The 21969-nt window shown below is 41.0% G+C and overlaps 1 protein-coding gene across 3 annotated transcripts in view; it reads right to left on the bottom strand.

Moving 5' to 3' along the window:
- The window catches only part of NVL (nuclear VCP like), an 83014-nt gene that overhangs the window by 49985 nt on the left and 11060 nt on the right, over positions 1 to 21969 (bottom strand). For all 3 annotated transcript variants that reach the window (XM_067564881.1, XM_067564883.1, XM_067564882.1), the window contains exons 7-17: positions 20755 to 20881; positions 20363 to 20439; positions 19941 to 20075; positions 18389 to 18490; positions 16303 to 16420; positions 15554 to 15698; positions 12090 to 12360; positions 9954 to 10172; positions 8446 to 8550; positions 7202 to 7264; positions 5618 to 5737 (exon numbers count right to left, since the gene is read on the bottom strand). In XM_067564881.1, the coding sequence (XP_067420982.1) occupies positions 5618 to 5737; positions 7202 to 7264; positions 8446 to 8550; positions 9954 to 10172; positions 12090 to 12360; positions 15554 to 15698; positions 16303 to 16420; positions 18389 to 18490; positions 19941 to 20075; positions 20363 to 20439; positions 20755 to 20881 (1482 nt within the window). The remainder of the gene's footprint in view (positions 1 to 5617; positions 5738 to 7201; positions 7265 to 8445; positions 8551 to 9953; positions 10173 to 12089; positions 12361 to 15553; positions 15699 to 16302; positions 16421 to 18388; positions 18491 to 19940; positions 20076 to 20362; positions 20440 to 20754; positions 20882 to 21969) is intronic.

Genomic DNA, 21969 nt, shown 5'->3' with positions numbered 1-21969 from the left:
CGATGAACATTATCCTTTGCACTGGTACTAACGTGGATTTCTGCTCATTTACCAGCAGGCCCAGGTTTTGGCAGGTTGTTCATAACACCTTGATATTGTGCCGGACTTGAGCCTCTGAGCAACCCTTGATGAACCTGTCGTCGAGGTAAGGATAGAACTGTATCCCTCGACGTCTGAGGTAGGCATCAACTATTGCCACGCATTTCGTAAAGACTCTTGATGCAGTTGACAGACGAAAGGGAAGGGCTGCAAGTTGGTAGTGGTCATTTCCCACTACAAATCGCAGGAAACACCCATGGCCCTGGAAAATGGAAATATGCATCCTTTAGGTCAAGGGCAGCATACCAGCCTCCCAGGTCCAGGCAGGGGATGATGGAGGCTAGAGAAACCATACAGAACCTCAGTTTCTTGAGATACTTGTTGAGGTGACACAAGTCTAGTATGGGTCATAGACCTCATTTGGCCTCCGGGGTCAGAAAGTAATGGGAGTAAAACTCTTTCCCTCGCAGTCATAGGGGATCTTCCTCTACGGCCCCAATCTGCAGGACGGCTTGTACCTCCTGGGCAATAAGTGCTCATGAGAAGGGTCCCTGGAGAGGGACTGGGATGGGGGTGGGAGGGAAGGATGGAAGAAAATTGGAGGGTGTATCCCGCTCTGATCACATTTAGGACCCACTTGTCCAATGTTATGGCTGACCACGTGGGAAGGAAGGCGGAAAGGAGGTTTGAAAAGAAAGGCAGAGATGGATCTTGGTATGAAACTGCTAAGTTGCCCCCAGGCGCACTCTCAAAAGTTCTGTCTGTCGCCTGATGAGTAGCAGCTAAACTTGATTGGGGTGCAGAGGAATTGGCCCTGATGGCATTTAAAGTTTTTGTTTTGCTTCTTATAGGGCTTGCTTCTAGATTGGCTCGCAAACCTCTGTTGTTGTTGAGGCCTAAACTGTTTCCTCCACGCCAAAGGAGTGTACAACCCCATCAGGCAGAGTGTGGCCCTTGAGTCCTTAAGACCGTGCAGTCTGGCATTTGTCTGGTCAGAGAAGAGGACTGCACCATCAAAAGGGAGGTCCTGGATGGATTGCCAGACCTCCGCCAACAGGCCAGATGACTGCAGCCACAAGGCCTTTCTCATTGGTTCTGGCCACTGAGTGTGTGGCGTTGGAGGCTGCCTGGAGAGAAGCCTGTGCTACATGACTTGCCCTTCTTCAGGATGGCCAGGGACTCTTGCTTAGACTTCAGGGGCTAGGAGTCCGCACACTTGGCTATAGAGTGCCAGACGTTAAAATAATATCTCCCCAGCAATGCTTGCTGGTTCACTACGTGGAGTTGAAGGCTTGCAATCGAACAAATTTTCCATTCTTATTTTTAGGGGTTGAACTCAACGGTCCTTCTGTTCCCCTCATTGGCTGCTGACACTGCCAACGATCCTGGGGATGGGTGGGAGTATATATACTCAAAGCCCTCAGTGGGCATGTACTGGGTTTTTTTCCATCCCTTTGGATGTAGGATGCAAAAATGAGGGGTTTTGCCACAGGGCCTTCAACAACTTGATGACATTTCATGGACGGAAAGGGCCACTCTAGAGGGGGTTGCCACTGCCAGGATATTGAAAAGTGAGTCAGCCAGCTCCTTTAGCTTCTCCACCTCCATACCCAGATTGACGGCTACTCTGAATAGCTCTGGGTGAGCCCTAATATCATGCTGGGGAACTGTAGTGGAAGGTCCCGTTACTGCTTCATCAGGCATGAAGATGAGGATGCTGGTAGGGGAAGAATGGATGATTGTTCCCATCACCAGAATCTACTTCTCCTGGTGGGTCACCAGCGTCTCCTATGCCTGGCCCTGTTCGCAACCTGAATCTGGAGTTGGTCATGACACTGCTGCTGATGTCCTGAGATGGACCAATGCTGAGACCCCAGGACCGAGGAAAAGCCCCACAGGTTCCAGAATTGCCACAGTCCAGTCCATTGTGTTAATGGCCAAGAGCCTGGTGGAAGAGCACAGGGAAACCCGGCAGTCATGACTGGGTATCTATGGCCTTTACAGGAGGAACCTTCATCTTCCTTCGATTCCAAACCAGAGGACCATGGATTCACCAAGGGCAAGTCATGCCTGACCAACCTGATTGCCTTCTATGAAGAGGTGACTGGCTCTGTGGATGTGGGGAAAGTGGTGGACGTGATATACCTTGACTTTAGCAAAGCTTTTGATATAGACTTCTACAGTATTGTTATTAGCAAGTTAAAGAAGTATGAGTTGGATGAATGGACTATAAAATGGATAGAGAGCTGGCTAGATCATCAGGCTCAATGGTTAGTGATCAATGGCTCCATGTCTAGCTGGCAGCCAGTCACAAGCAGAGTGCCCCAAGGGTCGGTCTTGGGGCCGATTTTGTTTGACATCTTCATTAATGATCTGGAGGATGGGGTAGATTGCACCCTCAGCAAGTTTGCAGATGACACTAAGCTAGGAGGAGTGGTAGATACCCTGGAAAGTAGGGATAGGATACAGAGTGACCTAGACAAATTGGAGGATTGGGCCAAAAGAAATCTGGTGAGGTTCAATAAGGACAAGTGCAGAGTCCTCCACTTAGGATGGAAGAATCCCATGCACTGCTACAGACTGGGGACTGACAAGCTAGGCAGCAGTTCTGCAGAAAAGGACTTGGGGGTTACAGTGGATAAGAAGCTGGATATGGAGTCAGCAGTGTGCCCTGATTGCCAAGAAGGCTAATGGCATATTGGGCTGCATTAGTAGGAGCACTGCCAGCAGATCGAGTGAAGTGATTATTCCCCTCTATTCGACATTGATGCAGCCGCAGTTGGAGTACTGTGTCCAATTTTGGGCCCCCCACTACAAAAAGGATGTGGACAAGTTGGAGAGAGTCCAGCGGAGGGCAACAAAAATGATTAGGGGGCTGGAGCACAAGACTTTTGAGCAGAGTCAGAGAGCTAGGCTTGTTTAGTCTGCAAAAGAGAAGAATTGGGGGGGGGGGGGGGTTGATAGCAGCCTTTAACTATCTGAAGGGGGTTCCAGGGAGAATGGAGCTAGACTGTTCTCAATGGTAGTAGATGACAGAACAAGGAGCAATGGTCTCAAGTTGCCATGGGGGAGGTCTAGGTTGGATATTAGGAAAAAGTTTTTCACTAGGAGGGTGATGAAGCACTGGAATGGGTTACGTAGGGAAGTGGTGGAATCTCCATCTTTAGAGATTTTTAAGCTGCGGCTTGACAAAGCCCTGGCTGGGATGATTTAGCTGAGGTTAGTCCTGCTTTGAGCAGAGGGTTGGACTAGATGACCTCCCGAGGTCCCTTCCAACTCTAATATTCTATGATTCAATGACCACAGCAGCACTGATCTTGCCTCTAGTTCCTTGGAGCACTGGGTGTGGTGCTGGGGAATGGCGCTGATATTCCAATGACCAGTGCCAGGATTCCCTAGAGCGCTGATGTTCTGATGATTGGTTGGAGTCTTCTGGTGAATGCCTCTTCCAGTCCAGGGATCAGTGCCAAGACCCTGTTGCTCTGTACCTGGGTTCTGGTGACTGGTACTGAGGGTCCAGCGAGCAGCATCTAGAGTCTGGTTAGGAGCTACTGAGCCTGGGGGACCGAGGAGGTATTGGTGACCATTGCTGAGGTGTCAGTGGGTGCTGTGGGGATGGTGATCAGCGCCACGATAACAGAGATCTGAGAGGGATCCTCATCATGGGCTTGCTCTTGACCCACTCTTCGCTGATTGGCCCAGTGTCTGGGTCTGTTGTACCAACGGGTGAGTGGTATCGGGAGTGAAAGGAAGTCCACAGCCACCTGAGGGCCTCAGCCACTACCGGGTGTCGGAGGTGAGTCCCGTGGTTGGCTGGAAGCTCTAGGGGATGAGGCCACAGTCGACCTGAGTTCCGGGGGGAGACAAGCGGCCTGACATGGGTCTCAACTCGTTTCCCACTCCTGACTTGTTCCACTTAGATAGGGAGCACCCTCTGTCGGGATGAGTCTTCTTAAGCCGCTTCTTTGGCACTGGCAATGGTGATCAGTGTCAGGATGAGCTCTGTGCTGGGGGAGAGTTTCGGATCAACACCGACATACCAGGGCTGAATCTGATCAGCCAGGCTTGGGCACCGGTCTGAGGACCAATTCCATCAGGAGCGCTCTCTACCTGATGTCAGAGTCTTTCTTTGTGTGGGGGCTAAAGTTCCTGCAGCTCATGCACTTGTCCCGAATATAAGCCTCACCTTGGCACTTCAGGCAGTTTTGGTGAGGATCGTTTACAAGCATAGGCTTTTTACACAATGCATGTGGCTTGAAGTCTGGGGACCAAGGCATGCTGCGTCCCTGGGGCTAACCCGTGAGGACACAATCACTAGAAATTACTAAAAACTAACAACTAACTGAACTTGCTGAAACTATCGACACTAATATAAGGAAAAATCACTGAGAAGTGCTTGCCAAGGCAAAGACATTTCAGCTCCGTCATAGGCAGTAAGAAGGAACTGAGAGGAAGAGGGGCTGGCAGCACCCTATATACTGTCACATACGCGCACCAGTGTGGAGGGCGTTAGATGGATGGATACCACTGAGGGAAAAATCTCCAGCACCAGTGCATGTGGCGCACACACATTCCTAGCATGGAATGGACATGAGCAAGCACTCAAAGAAGAATATGCCTGTGTTGGCAGACAAACGTAACTAGACACATGACAAGGGAAGAACAGGCGGAGAGATATGGGAAATAGGGTTAGGGGACAAGGGCTCAATTACAAAAGAAGATTCCTTAGTGGTTCTGCAGATGTCTTCTTGGTTGTTTTAAGATTTATAATTTTATTCAAAAATTAAATATAAAAAAAATCAACTTGATTGGATTATCTGTCAAATCTGGGCAAGTGGTAGAAATACACACATTATTGTAATAAGCAAATGGAAACATCTAAGATCTTAGGAATCCCAACTATGCACCACAAGAATTGTAAATCTGTTACGGGAGGATAGGCAAAACAGCACCAGTTTCCTTTAGCACAATCACTCTAGGACAGAGTTCTCAAAATGATGTTGAAGCAACAATACATAATTAGGTATGATTCACCACTGCATTATTCCAGTTTTATGCTCAAGTAATTTCACTGATTTCAATTAAGCTACACCAATATAAAAACTGGAGTAACGAAGTGGTGAATCAGGCCCACAGTATTCACGCTGATTTGGAGCCCAAATCTTTGTCCTACAGAGTTCACAGCACAGGACTGGCGGGAACTCATCAGCCTGGCTGGGCTTTGCAACAACATCAATCTGCGCTTTCTGAAGACAGGATAGGAGCAAGGGACTTAAAGCTGCTCAAACACCCTCCTTCCTACTCATTCATATACCTATGAATATAGAGATCAGCAGAGGTAGGTATCATAACCAATTACATATTTGGTGGTTGCTTTTTTTAAATCTTTGACTTAAACCTGTGGCAACACTGCAATAGAATTATTATTCCTGTTAGATACAAGATTACCATGGCACCTCTACTGAGTGGTCTGTGAGGAAGGGGCCAATGAGAAAGTATTTGAAAGTTTACACACACACTCTCCACTTTGAAACCCACAACTGAGTGAAGTTACTTGTGGAGATGTTTTCAGACTCACCTCACGGTCTGATCTCCGAGGGCACAAAGCATCAACTTCATCAAAGAATATAACGCAAGGGGCTGAATTTCTGGCCCGCTGGAATACCTGGCGTACAGCACGCTCACTTTCACCAACATACTGAAATAAGCAACACAAACAAAATGAAACTATGTGAGACATCTAGATTTTGCCTTACAACCCCAACTTAATCCATAATTTGAGGTGCTTATCAAGGCAGAAGGGTCTCATGCTTGCCAGTTCACTCCATTTAAGTCTGTCAGATCTTAAAAATTTACTTATGAACTGGTTATCTTTCTGTTGCCTCACATTGGATAAGATGCTCATATTTGATAAGATGCTACATGGAAGACAACTTCAGTGCCAAACAGGCAAGGATCCGTCACCCCTTCTCCTCCCCTCCCCCCCTTTTTTTTAAATGGAAACCTGTGGCATTTTGACTAAGAATTAATTCTTCACTAGAACCTTTGTGGCTCTTCAGCTGGTCACATCATTTTAGTTATCTAAGTCATTCATAGATTTGCATCATCTGATGTTCATAGCATAATTATATGAATACAGAAAGGAAGAATTGAAATAGAAGTGAGAGGTTCATCCAAAAAGTCATTACCTGCAAAAAAATTGCCCAAGTTCTGAACAGAAATGTTTGATTTTTCCCACACATGTTCATTTACCATTTTTTTATCTTCAAAAAACTCTCACAGTTCAGGAGTCAGAAGTTTCTCTTTGTCTCTTTAAATGTAAAGATCCCCACTATGGAGGAATCCTCTTTGCCTGCCTAAGGGCATCTCTCTCAGCAGACTTGAGGAAGCCCAGGAGAACTGATCAAATCCACTGTTTCTGGTTTCTACTTCACCCACTACTAATGAGAAGTTAAGTGCTACACTCTTGCAACTCGGATTTGAAAAACTAAGACTGACGCCATCTCTCAGTTTAACACACTTCTCACTCTAAATCAACTGTGGCACATATTAAAATGTAATTACTTAAATTTTTTCTAAGCCCAATGTTCAGAAATTTGAGAGACTGAAGCTTCAAACTGGTGTTAATCTTTTATCCTAAACAATAGTGACATTTAAGCAATATATCTTGAAAATAAACATATTTTTTGATATTTAAACCTCTATTAAAAGTAGATGGGGAATGAGTTTTGATAAAATTTTCAAAATTGGTCACCTGAAGTTAGGTTAGTAGTTAGTTTGCTTAGGTAAGTGGCTTGATTCGTAAATGTGCTGAGTACTTACAGCTCTCATTAAGAATGAAAATTTTGTCCTTAGTCCTATTTACACACTGGCAATGACGCAAATAACTGTCTACTTCACCAGTCCCTCCAATGCCTCATTTTCTTTACCATGAGAGGTAGTTTGAGCTGGGACATATCTAAGCCACCCAAAATTCCACTTTCTTCTCTCTGGAGAGTAACCTGCCTGCCATAAGAGCTATAATAATGAGGAAGAAGTTATACAATACAATTTTTGTTGTGCAAACTACCTTCTGTGTAATTATTAGGATTCTCACTTGCGCCAGGCTTTGGCCAAGAATTCAATCAATAGCAGAGACCAAGGTGCCATGAGCAACACTTACCATGTTTAACAATTCAGGACCTTTCACAGAGATGAAGTTCAGTCCAGACTCATTTGCTACCGCCTATCAAAAAGATAAAGACAGATCTATCTAGCTCCCACACTTGGGTCCTCAGTAGACTTTCTGAGGTCCCTGGGGAATCATCATAGTAAAAATAAAAATGCAATTTATTTTCTCTTCTTAAGTGTTTTGGCAAGTTTCCAGATGCTGACACTGAAAAGGGATGTTACATTTTATTCTGTTAACTGAACTATGAAGAACATCAAAGTAAAGGAGATCATCTGTCAAACCTCTGTCAAAATATACAAAGCTCTTTAGAATATATACCTATAGCTTTACATAACTCCCTATAACAAACCAACCAATCATTAGTTTTGGGTTGATCCAAAACAAAAGGTTGTTTTGAAAAAATTTTTGGAGACATGAAAAAGTAAAAAAATTCATTTCCGGTCAAACAAAACATTTTGTTTCTGAGACTTTTAGCTTTTCTTAAAAATAAAATTGAAGAAAAGTTATTTCAACCTTTTCAGATTTTTTGGGGGGCTGAAACACTTAAAATTCAATACAAATTCAAAAAATGTTTCAATGAACTCCAATATATATTTTGGGCAAAAAAGCTGTCAGAAAAATTGTGCCCAGCTCTATTTTTAAGGCATTAAGCTGCATAATTCTCAATAAACTAGCATGGAAATTTCACCCCATAAACACCAATGTTAAAAGACAAGAACAGGTCTGAAAATTTTGGGTATTGGAGAGGGAGGAAGGTCATAAGAAATGTAATGCTCCAGCAGGAACACAAGAGTATTTGCAATAGAAGGTACATGGGTAAAGAGAACTGAGCATAGCAGACCAGGTCTGATCACACCCTCCACAATGGAAAACTCCATCATAATAGACGCCTTATAAGTGAACTATTTTCTTGCATCTCTTCACTATTTTATTCTTTATAATCTATTTATTTCTTTTAGTCTTTGCCTTGTTTTTTTCCCTCTTTATGTAAAACTGTAATTATTTTACTAAGAAACTGAATAACTTCCAAAGAAATGCTTGTACTTCAACTTCTGATGGGGAAAGTAAAAGAGCTCAACTCCTATCACATGACCTGGATCCAATTATTTTCGTTAGAAGCCTACTGGTCATTCTTACAAGAACATCGACTTCCTTTCTAGGACTTGCCAGTCTAATTTTGGTACTCTCCTGCCTTCCAGTAGTCATATTCAGGGTGTGAATTACTAAACTCCTACCTTTGCCAGTAGTGTTTTGCCACAGCCAGGAGGCCCTGCAAGTAGAACACCAGCTGGAGCTGTCAGGCCAAGAGCTTTGAATTGCCCTGGATTCCGCACAGGTGCCTATAACAAAACACAAACAGTTATCAGTGACAGAAATGGGCTGATCTGAATTTTCATCTAACTGCAAGCTAGAGCTAAAGCAAAAGGTGTGTAACTCTGCACCAAAGTTGAACCAGCAAAAATATGGGCACATTTGGAGCTGAAAAATAGGTGAGTAAGTACTGGCTTGTGGAAGCAAATTACTATTTTGTGCATAACTTAGATGCAGACATTGACCCTAAACACTGTTTTATTAAAACCTGTTGCTTTAACTGGGTATTCATAGGGGCTTATGTAAAGGCTTGTTGAGGAAGAGGAAACTGCAGTGAGAAATGCATGTGCAATTATTTTACAAGTTACAAAATAAAGTTTACCAAATTGGCAGAAAGAATGAACGGGGGGGGGGGCGGGGGGGGAAGGGGGGAGGAGGGAGGGGAGGGGAGGGGTTTTGTCTAAGACAACAGTTCAAAACCATTTTCACGTATATGCATAAAATAAATTTTCCCACTAAATGTTTCATCACTAACGAAGACCAATTAGATCAAATAGAAAAAATAAGCTGTATATGTTAATTCATAAAGTTGTGAATATTTTAACAGCAGTAAACATCAGATGTGACAAAGAAGAGTTTTCAGAACAGCAGAAACAAGGCCTCACAGAAGTGGCTATCAGGATCTTAATAAAGACATAAGGGAACTGTAGACAAAATCATGCATTAATACATTCTTTATATATGTAGATAGCCCTATGTACTCATTCCGTGACCATGGAATCTGCAATAGAATCCACCCCTTGCCACAGAACTATACTCTAGAACAGTGGTTCTCAACCTGTGGCCCACAGGCTGCTTGTGGCCCAATCAGCACACAGCTGCAGCCCATGTGACATCCTCAGGGCCATACAGGTAGTATTGGATGCAGCCCGCAATGGTAAACAGGCTGAGAATCACTGCTCTTAAATGAAAGCTTACATTTTAAAGTAAAATACTTTCCTAGCCCATATTGAGGAGAAGAAAACTTGAAAATGTAAAGAGTGTATAATCAATGCAATTATCCTCCTGAGTTTACAGATATCAAATTGATAGCTCAGAGAGGTGCAATTCACCTCATTGAAATGCTGTCATCTTTTTGCTTCATAGTTAAATGTGAAAATCATTAACTATTTCACTGCTGGTCTTTCATAGCAAAAGCACCCAGCAGATGTGCTTATCCCACAACACCAAGCTGCCTCCCGTTCTTCCTAGGTACCAAATCCCCAGTTACCTCAACACAGCTGCCAAAACTTCCATGACACTTGACAGTTATCCATCACTTCAAAAATTCACAGCAAACTGAAAACTCAAAGTGTGGGGACAGTGTAAAATAAGTTAAAACTCAGAAAAAAACAAACCGCCTACCAGGACTTTAAACAGCATTCATGCTTACCAGTATTGCCATTGTGAGCTCCTCCCGAATGTCCTCAAGGGCTCCGATATCCGCCCATGTCACATCAGGGACTGTGACAAAGCCTTCTCTCTTGGCGGAGGGCTGCACCGAAGACAGTGCAACAATGAAATCATTCATTTCGATGCACAGCTTTTGCAGCTGCTCCTCCAGCAGGGGATCTTGCTCTTTTAGCAACTCTAGCAGCCTCTGCAATTCATCCTGAGGGGGAGGACAGTGGGAAGAAGAGACAATTGACAAGATTTTAAGAACAAACAACATTTTTCTCAGGGTTTCCCCTACAGCCAAAGCCTGTCAGGGTCCAATGTGGTAACATTCAAAACACACAGTGAGTGTTAGATTGACTACCCTGGAGTCTTAGTTTAAATCCTATATTTACACACACATCCACAAAACAAGTGCAACATGGGCAGTGGTAATGCAAGCTCCTTCCCACACTGTGGTTTTAGTGGCTAACACTGTGCAATTGCTATATGCAGTTTCCAGTCACCATCTCTCGCTCCCCCAGGTAATCAGTCTTGTGTTTGCTCTTCAGGCTATGAAGGTGGTGAATGGAGGTGAATGACAGAGAGCACCTTGCATTGCTTAACATTGCCCCATTTGGCAAACTGAGGTCCAGACAGACTCTGAAGGAAGAGGGAGTACTATACAGGTCTTTTTGGCTGGAACAATTTCCCTTGCATTTGGAGTTTAAAGCACTGATTATTAAAATCAACTCCTTACTGAGGGGCCTGTATCTGAGGTATCCTTTAACTCCACCTTGCACCACGGGCCCTAACATAGCATGGCAATATTAAGATGGGATGGCAGCAGCAGGATTTCCATTTTAATAGAGGAGAAAAAGGTCCACAAAATCCTGTCTTATGGTTGCTTGATCTTCCCATAGCAGTTCGCGGAGAGGAAAATGTTGGGTGAGGTTTGCTTGACTGTTTCAAAAAAGGCCACGTGACTAAAATTTTTCTAGTGTCCAACATTTCCTTCTGACTTTTCTCTCCCCTCTCCTCCCCCCCCTTCCAATAAAAACCACATCACTTTGAGGGGTGAAACTCACAGGTGTGAATGCTTGGGTTTTGTATATTGGATGAATTACTGTAGAAAGATTGTGTGTGTGTTTATTTTTATAATAAGCATGTTACTGTTGACTGACTTAATGAAGTCCCAGGATACTGTCATCAAAATTGATCTTACACCAATCCATAACATATGAATCTCTAATGAGTGTTTCTTGATGCTCAGCATCCTATTTAATCATGCTGACATGAGAGTTGCAGCTATGTGTCTCTTAAAAAAAATCCCTCAATCTTAGTGTTCTGGAAACAAGTGAGGCATATGAGTCATGATTACAATATCCTAATGCAGCTGCTTATTGGAGTCTTTCATATTCCCTCTACTTAAATTAAAACTATTTTCCTGGACAATACTTCTGAAGGTAGAAACCAAATATGCATATGGATTTTAAAGCACTTTGAAATATCAGCTCTTAAACCAGAAACAGCCCTTGCAGAATGCAGATAGAGAATAACTAATGTGCACAACACATTTTCAGGAAGCTTCCAAGGGCAGTACTTAAACTCACAGCACATGGGTGCTCCTCACATTCAGTGGCCACATTGTTTAAATTTCAAGCATCCAAATATTCTGACATCAGGCTCCCTGCAAACACTTTGGCTTGCAGCAGAGCAGGACTGGGGCTATGTACGCACAAATGACTTTCTCTGCATTACACCATATTGTAGACCCAACTTTTACCTGTTTAAAATGTTGCTTCCCCAAAATAAGCAATGGGTGCCATACAGTAGAGGAGATTAAACATGAGTGAGTTAATGATAGCTTGGGAGAACCAGACCCATAGTTTGAGCCCCCAAGTGCATGCAAAAAAAGTTGTAAGAACCATAAAGTTTTTGTGTCATAATACCCATACAGTTTGTACTGTCAATTAGGAAAGTACTTTATGAACCAGATGGATGAAGAATGCTACCTAACCATAAAAGAGTCCATACATTTAGAAGTGAATATTGCTGTGATCAGAAATGTTTAGTGAGATTGAGTGGAAAGCTCACAAACAAACTGATAAGTCTTTAACGAATTGTAAAATGAGTGCATCAAAGGATTAAGTACCTTAGCAGGAAGCTCTGGATGTTTAGTATCCTTTTCCACCAGTGCTTCCGTTCCAACCTCCATGCTTTGCTCAGTCATTGCTTCTCCAGTCGGTACACCTTTCAATTTCTGCTCCTCCAACTTTATCAGGACCCTGTTTACTGTGCACATAGCTGCTTCACGACAAAGTGCCATCAAATCAGCACCTACATAGCCTGGGGTCATATGGGCTAAATAATGAAAATCAAAAGATTCAGGAAGCCTAAGTTTTCGACACAAAGTCTGTAGAATTCTGTGCAAGAGAAAAAATAGAAGAAGTCGCAACAATTTGCCCTCCAATATGAAAGCAAAAGCAAACATTAAGTCATCCCAGTGCATTTGGACAGATTCTAATGGTGCAATAGCCAAATTATTCACACTTAACTGGAGAGTCACTTAATGCTGAAAGACATAAAATTAAGCTGGTTTTCTCCTTACCCTTACACAAACATCCCCCCTCCCCCCCCCCGTCTCAGCCAGGTGATGTCATTTAAAGATTAAGAGTTTTGCTGAACATATATTACAATAAACTATAGGTCTTTAAAAACAAAACAAAAAAAACCCCAACAACACTGGGCTTAAATTTCAGATGATGTCCCAACTGAGTTCTACCAAAACTCAAAAGGATTACTACCCACTCAAATGATGAATTGGTTCACATTCCTGCATATGACAATATCTGTTTACATTGTACCTATTCCATTCTGTATAAGAGCCCTGTTTTTGTTTGCAGAACATGGGCAGGCAGGTCTTTTTAAGGCCCAGCCTTAAAAGGGCACAATCTAAGTATGGAGCAGGTTGGAGCACTTCTATGTAGCTAATGAGTAAGGGTACGATTTGGTCACGGATTCTGGGACTTTCTGGGACCTCCATGACTTCTGGCAGGTCTGCAGCAGCTGTCAGCCCCACTGCCAAACAACTGATTGAGGGGCAGAAGTTGGAAGCACACCACCAAACAGTTGATCAAGTATTTTTAATAAAAGTCAGGGACAGGCCACGGCTTCTGTGAATTTTTGTTTATTGCCCGTGATCTGTCCCAGCCTTTTACAAAAAATATCCATGACAGAATCTTAACCTTACTAATGAGTATAAAAGTGTTCAGGAGAAAAGATACAGCAGAGAGAGGCACAGAAGGAGCAGAGCAATAATAAGGGATTCCTAGAATGTTGCTCCATCTGATGCTTGTAAATTCTACCAAGCAATAAAATGGACTCACAAATCCAAGATGATTCCACTCAAATCTTGTCATCAATGATATTCTTCTCTTTATATTATTTTTTTTATTAGAATATGGATACTTTTCGTCTCCTTTAGAGCACTCCCCATATCAGAGCTTAAAGGATTTGCTCCCCAAGGCTCAGCAATCCTTCCACTTGAGGACTGGAAAGGATGCTGATAAGACAAAGATGCAAACCTTACAGAGCCATATTATCTTCCAGCAATACAGAAATCTGGGGAGATGGTAGCAAATCTAGTTTTTCCAAATAGCAAAGTATCATTTCGGTAGGAAATATTTAATTAAAAGGCATCACAGAACAGAGAAATGAAATCCATCACTTGCTGTCCTTTTAAATAGAACAAATACCTACCATTTGATCTGGACATTATTTATCCAAGCTGCTAACACTGTGCTAAAGATTTGAGTGGAACAATTTATTACATGACTATTACCTTAAAAGTGCAGTATGTTTTATTTGCTTGCATCTACCCACCTAACAGACAAAATTAAGTATCTTTAATTTGGATTTTTTTTCCAGTGGCAACTATTTTCTTCCAATTTTTTGGTTTATTTGTCAACAGTTCAAGCTGGTGAAGTGATTCAGGATACAGAGGTAACAGTGAGTAGCTCAGCCTGTGATCTAAGCACTATCATTCCTTCATTTAAAGATAATGAAAACATATTCCTGGACAGTAAAGGTTACATTTTTAAAAAGTGTATGGTTAGCAGTGGGCATGAAATATGTGAATGCAAACTGAGTTCATATTTGCACAAAGATGTATATGAGCAAACAAAATTTGCATGTACAACTGATGTGTACACATCTTCAAATAACTGGACCTAAACAAAGAGCATTAGCCACTTAGTAACCAGTTGGAAACATTCCCTCTATATGATGGATTCATTATATGTTAAATGAAACTCTGACAACCCCTTTAAATTTTTCCTTTACTCTGTTACCCCATTGTCAGACTCCTATATATAAAATTTATTTTTTCCATTCTTTAAAAAAAAAAAAAAAGCAGTAATATTGGTAGTTCCTGTGGGTCCACATCTGCGGGAACTGCAGAAAACAATATGGAGGAATGCTGTAGGCTCCCAGCTTCAACTAATGATCAAGATTTTCTTGTCCAAGCAATCTAATTTGTGAGCAAGATTACTGACGATTCTACTCACATTCCTGCTCCTTGAAATGGCACAAGTTGCGAAATAGCAAAATGTTGATATGACAAACTACATAATATTTACTATTTTTTATGAACATGGTGCATACCTCTGTTTGTTTATTTAGCATGGGTTATTTGCCATGGAGACAAAAGGGTTGTAAAAGGAAAGGTAAAAAAAATGGCCTAAATAAGGAGCATCACAAATACTTAAACACAACAGCCAGATTTATAGCAGTGAAGATGCAACTCTTCTGCCTCAACCTCTTCTCAGGCATGGCAAAGTGAATATTAAACCATTACACTTAGAAAAGGGTGTGATTGATTGAGTGGTGAGAGACTGCCCAGTGTCATCAAAAGCTGATAAACTGGCAAGGGGACACAGAGACAGAAAGCGCATACTGCAAGCTGACCAGTTGGTTTTTCCTAACCAGAGATAAGGATTAGCTGGACTCACTCTTTCCTTACCAGCTTCTGTAAGCAAGACCCAATGGTATAATAAGCTTTTTATTGTTTGTACTCTTCACTCTACGGGCTTTGTACCTTTGGGGAATTAATAAATAATCTTTGTTTTGAACACACTGTTTTTGAATTGTTTTAATCAACTCGTTGGTCACAGGTCCCCAGAATGAAAGGGCTTATGGGTGCCAAATGCAGTTGGGCCTATTGTCGTAACATGGTTAGGAAACAGGGCAGTTTCAGCCTAGAGATCCACTCTAAGCGTAGTTGGACCATGTGGCTCCACCCAGAGTTAGGTGCAAGAAGTCAAGCCTATCACCTCAGGGGTCCACTCAAGAGGTACTAAAAAGGATCTAAGGTGCAGTTGTGCCTGTAATCATGACAGGTGAATAAGGAGATTTAAGGACCGAATGCTGAATAACAAATCACATTGTGTCAACTTGAGGGTCTATACTCTCTTCTTAAAGTTGCCCAGAATATCTGTTACCACTTACCTGTGTAGGCTGATTTGGTGTATGTGGTTATGTGTGCTATACATTTGTCCTTAATTTGTCCACTAATTTGTAAGTTTTACTAATCAGAAGCCTTGGCCTACTAAGACATACCTCTCTCTAGCTGCTTCATCAGGAATCCCTAGACAAATTTCTCTATCAAATCTTCCAGCGCGCCTCAGTGCTGGGTCCAGCGAGTCAGGTCTGTTGGTAGCGCCAATGACTAGGACCTGAGCAGTGGCAGCCAAATTGTTCAGGTCTGAGGACAGAAGGCAATAAACAAGTACTCAGAAAACAGCTGTATCTTCCTATTGGAATATCACGGTTTATGCTACTCTTCTTAAATATATGCTGCAAAAACATATTCTTGATCATAGTTGGGAAACCACTTACTGTTATGCTAAACAGCTTGCAATGCTGCTTCTCTTTTAACCATAAACATTTCTAGGCATTTATATTTATTTCCACTAGCAATATAGTTTGTGCTCTACACAATCTCAGGCATGTGAAACAACATTTACATAGCACTTTTCCAACACACGTTTACATAGCATTGAAGGGGTTCAAGGGTGCTACATAAACTGATCTGTAAATATCAACATTCAGGAATAATTTCCCTACACACTGAAAAAAAGCCGTGTTTAAGGTGAAATGCAGCAACTGTTAATATGCATAGTGACACTGCAACACAGGACAGGGAGTTAATACCACCATATCCTGCAAAAATGCCTTGGGATATTCAACTACCAGAACTACTCAGAGCTCAATTTAAGTCTAATTTTAAATAAGCTAAAATTGGACTTCAAAGAAGGGGGGAGGTTAATTACAAAAACAGAATATTAAATTTCATTGATGAAACTGACCATCCATACAGGTTAGAAGCTGGGCTACAATTCTCCGCTCCATGTCTTTCGATGCAACTTCTCTTTTTGGGGTGATTGCATCAATCTCGTCTATGAAAAGGATGCATGGTGCATTGGACTAGGAATAAGAACACTATTGTAATAATTATAGGTACACACAGCATATAAGAAGTAATAATTTAAGAAAAGTGGTTTTCCCATTTTAAAGCTTAAAAGATATACTACTGCAAATGCTGTCATGTACTCTGAACAACCACCCAATCTCAAATCCCACCCCAATCCTGCGCTCTTTATTCTCTATCATTGGAGAAGCCAAATACAATCGGGAACTGTGCATGGGGCTGAGATCATCAGGAAACTAAAGCATGAGATTTTAAAAAAAATATATTTTATGTTGCTTTGTGTCTTCTACAGACACTGCACTGTTGTTATTGTTTGCTGATCTGAAAATATTCACGTCCAAGACAGAAGTTGAGGCAATTACATTTTTTTTTTGGCAGGAAGTCACTAATGCTGTGGGAATCTGGAAAGCTAATACCATGCAACCATACAATGGACAAGGGGGAGACATGGATGATCATGGAAACTATTTGCTTACTCAGATTCCTAGATGAGCCAAATCAAGGAGCTAAAGCAGGGAGCACATAAATCGTAAGAGTTTTCTGTAACATTTCATTTCATGAACTCCATGTACATAAAAGTACAAAGCTAATGAAAAAGAGCACTTCCATGGCACTTTAATTCAATAGTATGTTTAAACATTAACTAATCCTAAAAACATGCTACAGGCAAACACTGAGAAGCTTCTCTATTCAGGTCTGCCAATGCCTTTTCATCTAAAAAGGCAAGAGTTTAAAAGCACACCTCCAAAGTTGTCAAGCCCGTGCAGCATGTGCGCCACCTAGCTGTTCATGCATTATCAGCACTTTTGGTACAGAAAGAGCATGATTTTGCTATGCAGGGATTACAGTACAGGTATATGATACATGCTAGAATAAAAAAGCCTTTTGTTCATGAGAACGAGAATCACTGAAAAAGCAATTTAAGATAACAAATATAAGTGGTTAAGATAAAAAAATTTTTTTTTTCAAGTTGAAATATGCGTCATGCAATAAATATCACTGAAAAAGTTAATTTTGACAGCTAAGGGCCAGACCATTTTGAATGCACAAAATATTTTAATTTAATAAAACAACATTATCTATATCCATTTTTGGTTCTTGTCTCCTTATTGTTTGTAATAATGGCTTTTTAAATTCAAAACAGCAGCTCAGGTTCATATTGGGACAGAAATTAACATGACTCCATAATTCTTGCTTCCTCTAAATCCCAAGAAAAAGATTGGTGAATATGTTGTGAGGCTTCAAAATAATGGTGATGATGTGGAATGGAAATGGAAAAGCGAGCACTCTCTAAAGACAAACATGGAGGACTTATTAAGGAATTATACAGACATTTACTAAAAAGTGATAGTGAGTAGCATACCCCCACAACCCCTTCCACTTTTCTTTGCTTGTCACTGAGAACTAGACTTAAACCGAGATACTCTCACATCAGTGTTTGGTCACTAACAAGCTGGACTGGAATTCTGAGAGTAACCTAGAGGTTCTCTTGTGTATTTCAAACTGTTCAGATATGGGAAGATTTAATTCTAATATTTTTCTTGGATTCCTAAATCTTTGTCTGCAATTTCTTATTTCATGCTAAAATCATTAATGTGTCCAAATTCACAGACCTAATGAAGAGGTCAACTCTGTAAGTAACACAGTGTAGTAATTACTCCAGCAGATACAAAAGCCTAGCATTTTATGTAGTGAATTGCCTTACACAGTGACCTATACATTAATAATTACATTATAATTTATGTTTACATTGAAAGCTCTTTGGGGCAGAGACCATCTTTTTTATCTGTTTTGTACAGCACCTAGTACAATGGAGTCCCAGGCCATGACTGAGGGTTCTAGGTGTTATAGTAATACAAATAAATAATTCACTCAAATTCAAATTGCAGCAGCAGAAAGGAGCCATTACAAACTTTCATGAAGAATGGATCAAGCAATTTATTAGCTCAATCCCCTTGCCTCACCAGAGCTTGTTCAAACAACTCTCTCAGCTTCTGTTCAGACTCCCCAGACACTCCCGATACCATTTCAGTAGCAGCTACTTTGAGCATTGGCAGTTCAAGTTCCTAGAATAAAGGCAAAGAAATCTCTAAACTTTCAAAACATTTCCCCTCAGCAGAAGGATTTTCTTTGAACAAGTCCCCTAGAATCAGTATTTATAGAATTTATGTTATCATAAAACTTTAGAAATTTCTCTTGAAAGGCTCCTTAAAAGCATAAAGTGCTTTAAAAACCACATGCAACACCCCTATTTTTAGGTGACCTGAGGCACTTAACCAAATGAACAGAGCTGGGAACAGAACCCAGCTCTCACTTTAACAGCTTAATAGCATTGCCACTGATTATGAAACACTTAGATCAGACATCAGTGTACAAGCCATGAGGAAATATTAATTTCAGTGACAAGCTACTAGAGGGCTTGTCAACATGAACATATAGTTCATGGCAAACTTGGGAGTTATCTACCTGACACTAGCTTGCTGATCACTGTGTCCATGTGGACCCTGCTGATGAAATGGGAGTACATCAAAGTGTTTGTGCACATCAGCAGGGTTCACACCAACACTTAGTGCACAGCAGACAAGTGTGTGGTAGATTTACTCCCCAGCTTGCAGTGAACTAAATGTTTGTGTAGGCTAAAAACTAAAAATACCCAAGATTTAATTCCAAAAACGATTAGTCAACTTTATACAATAAAAGCCTGCAAGAGTTTCATTTTGAAAAAAGCTGTGCTCCAATAGTTCACAACTGATGTATAATTTCCAAACTATATAACGCACGGCCATTTAAATGAATGCAGCATCAAAAACAAAAAAAGATACTCTACTGACAACCCAAAAGAAGTCCTCTATTTATCCCCAGAACAGGCACAAAGACAGTGATAGTGCTACTGTCCCCAGTGCCATAAGCTGTCTCTACCTTGTTTTGCAGGTACCCTCTAGAAGTAGAAAATAGTTTATTCTCAGCATTAAAATGAAGTAACAATCCCTGATCTCTCTGATGACAACTGCTAAAAAGATGCCACTTATAGCAATGGCTGTTTGATGGGGACAGACCATCATCTTATTTGACAAAGGCCAAACAGTTGTCATGTGGTGATTTCCAAGTTTAGAGTCAAAGGGTTATCACTTCATAGAGTCAGTCATGTCACACATCAAAACAGATTCCCCCAGCCCCTTTTTTTTTACATCCAGACCGAAAACTTTTCTACAGTAAACAGATCAAACTTTAATACAAGGAATGAACTTTCAATAGGCTATGTGAGTGCTTTCAAGGAGAAGAAACCCAGCTTTTTATGCAATAATTTCCCCCTGCATGAGGATCTATCAAGGACTAATCCTGATTCAAATTGCATTTGTTATTTTAATTCTAATGGATGTTTATTTTGAGCTGAAGTGGGAAAAGGCAAGACAATAAAAACAAAGAGAAGAATGTTCTAGTCTATCTGCCCTCTCCCTTTCTTAATTCTGATTAAAAGAGCAGACAGGAGGAAGGGAAAGCACATATTAATCTCACCCCAGCAATTGCCTGCGCTAGTAATGTCTTTCCACAACCTGGTGGTCCATGTAAAAGAAATCCTCGTGGGGGGACCACGCCCAAGTGGTTGTATACTTCAGGGTGACGCATGTGTATCAACATCTTGCATACCTCCTGTAAGGAAGAAGATAAAAATAGAAGAAAATAATGTTTACACTAAAATGCACAGAAGGATAAGTTGTGTGTCACTTATTTCAGTGACTGATATTAGGGAGAGAAGGTCTATAGCTAGTCTTGCTGCCCTCATCAATCAGTGAAAGACAGCTGTTAATGTTGCCAATGATTTGCTGTGCAATTCAGTCCTGCTTTGGCTTCTGCTCCCTCATTTTGCACTTAGGTAGTTTTATTCACTGTGTTCTCTATCCCATAAGAAACACAGTGAGGGTTTAATTAAAACTAACCTTCAGAGTTTCATCGTTGCCTCCCACATCCTCAAACTTCACTAACGGGAACTGCAGCTCTGGTCTTTTAGTTTTAACTTCAGGAAGAAAGAGGAAGGGAATAAATGAACGCATTAGAATTTGGACATAGCAGAAAATAGTGGCTGCAAACCCCAACAAGACAGACCCTGATCTAAATATTTGTGTAAAAGATTATATAGAACAAATTATTTCTTATGCAACAGTCACAGGACTGGAATATTATCTAGGCAACATGAAGGATGAATGTCTTCCTGAAAGTCTCCAGCTCAAAAGTCAATATACCAGAAGTGCAGAATATCTTTGATCCAAACTGCTACAGATACCAACTACCCACATGCCCGGAAAGCCACTTCAGAAATAGCAGCGCTCACCTTTCTGCTTACGCAAAACAGATTCTATTTCTTCATCTACATACTGAGATTCCTCTTTCCTTCTTTTTCCTCTCTTACCCTTTGTCTTCTTTCCTTCACTCTCCAAAAAAGAAAGATCTTTTGATTTCTAGAGCATAAAAAACAGAAATGACCAAGCCTTCAAATATTTAGTACATAAGTAACTGAGCTTTTCTACAGACGCTTGAAAGAGCAGAACTATGAAAATTTGAAGACACATATGGTGCTTTGTGCATAGATATTGTGAGAACGGTAAGAAACAAAGTATGATCATGTCCAAATCATTTTGTTACTTTGTTTTTACTAAGGGATTGTTTACATTTTTTTTGTCATTAAAGTTCCAGAAAAATTTTGTGTACAAAAGCTAGAAAAAGATCTAAGAATAAAAATTAAATTTAGGACTCGTCTACACAGGGATGTTATTCCAGAGTAAGGTCGGCTGAGAATCTAAAGCACAATAGCAATTCCAACATAGCTGTTTGTGTGAACACCCTTATTCTTGAATAAGGGCATCCATGTGGGTTGCTATTCTGGAATTGATATTCCAGAATAGTTTATTCTGCAGTAGCATTCTAGACAGTTTTCCCATGTAGACAAGCCCTGAACTGCATAATTACTGTAAAGCAGCAAACGTGTTTTAATACAGCTGTATATATCACCTCCATTAGAAACAATGTTAATTACCAATAACATGCTAACTGTTTGTACAGCACCTAACACAATGGGATCCCAGTTCATAAGTAGGGCTTTTATGTGCTATGTTAATACAAATACTAATCACCACCAATATTGAAGTGAATATTGTGCAAATAACTTGGGCCATTACTGTATATGAAAGAAAAGTATAAATGAGAGAAGGGACAGATGAGATAGTTAAGATGCTCCATTAGTTATATTTCAAACACAATTTGGCAGACATTTTATTCCACAATGATCCCCCAGCTACCCCATTTCCCCTTGTAGAGGCAAACACTGCTACTAGGGCTAAAATGACAAAGTCACCCATCAATGTGTGAGTGAACAAGACAGTATGCCTTGTCCACTAAATAAAGAAAACATCAACTCCACAATATGCCTATTTTCTACTGAACAAAGACAAAGAGGTCCTTGGGTGTCTCTTAATCCCAAAACTCCTGTGTGTTCAAGATTAAAATCCCCTTGTTTTGTTTTTGAATGCTTTCTATCCTTAAAAACTGG

Source organism: Emydura macquarii, unplaced genomic scaffold (assembly GCF_026122565.2).
Source record: "Emydura macquarii macquarii isolate MOO-44397 ecotype Brisbane River unplaced genomic scaffold, CSIRO-AGI_Emac_v2 contig_2676, whole genome shotgun sequence".
NCBI classification, from domain to species: Eukaryota; Metazoa; Chordata; order Testudines; family Chelidae; genus Emydura; species Emydura macquarii.
This window is presented reverse-complemented; position numbering and strand designations above follow the sequence as displayed.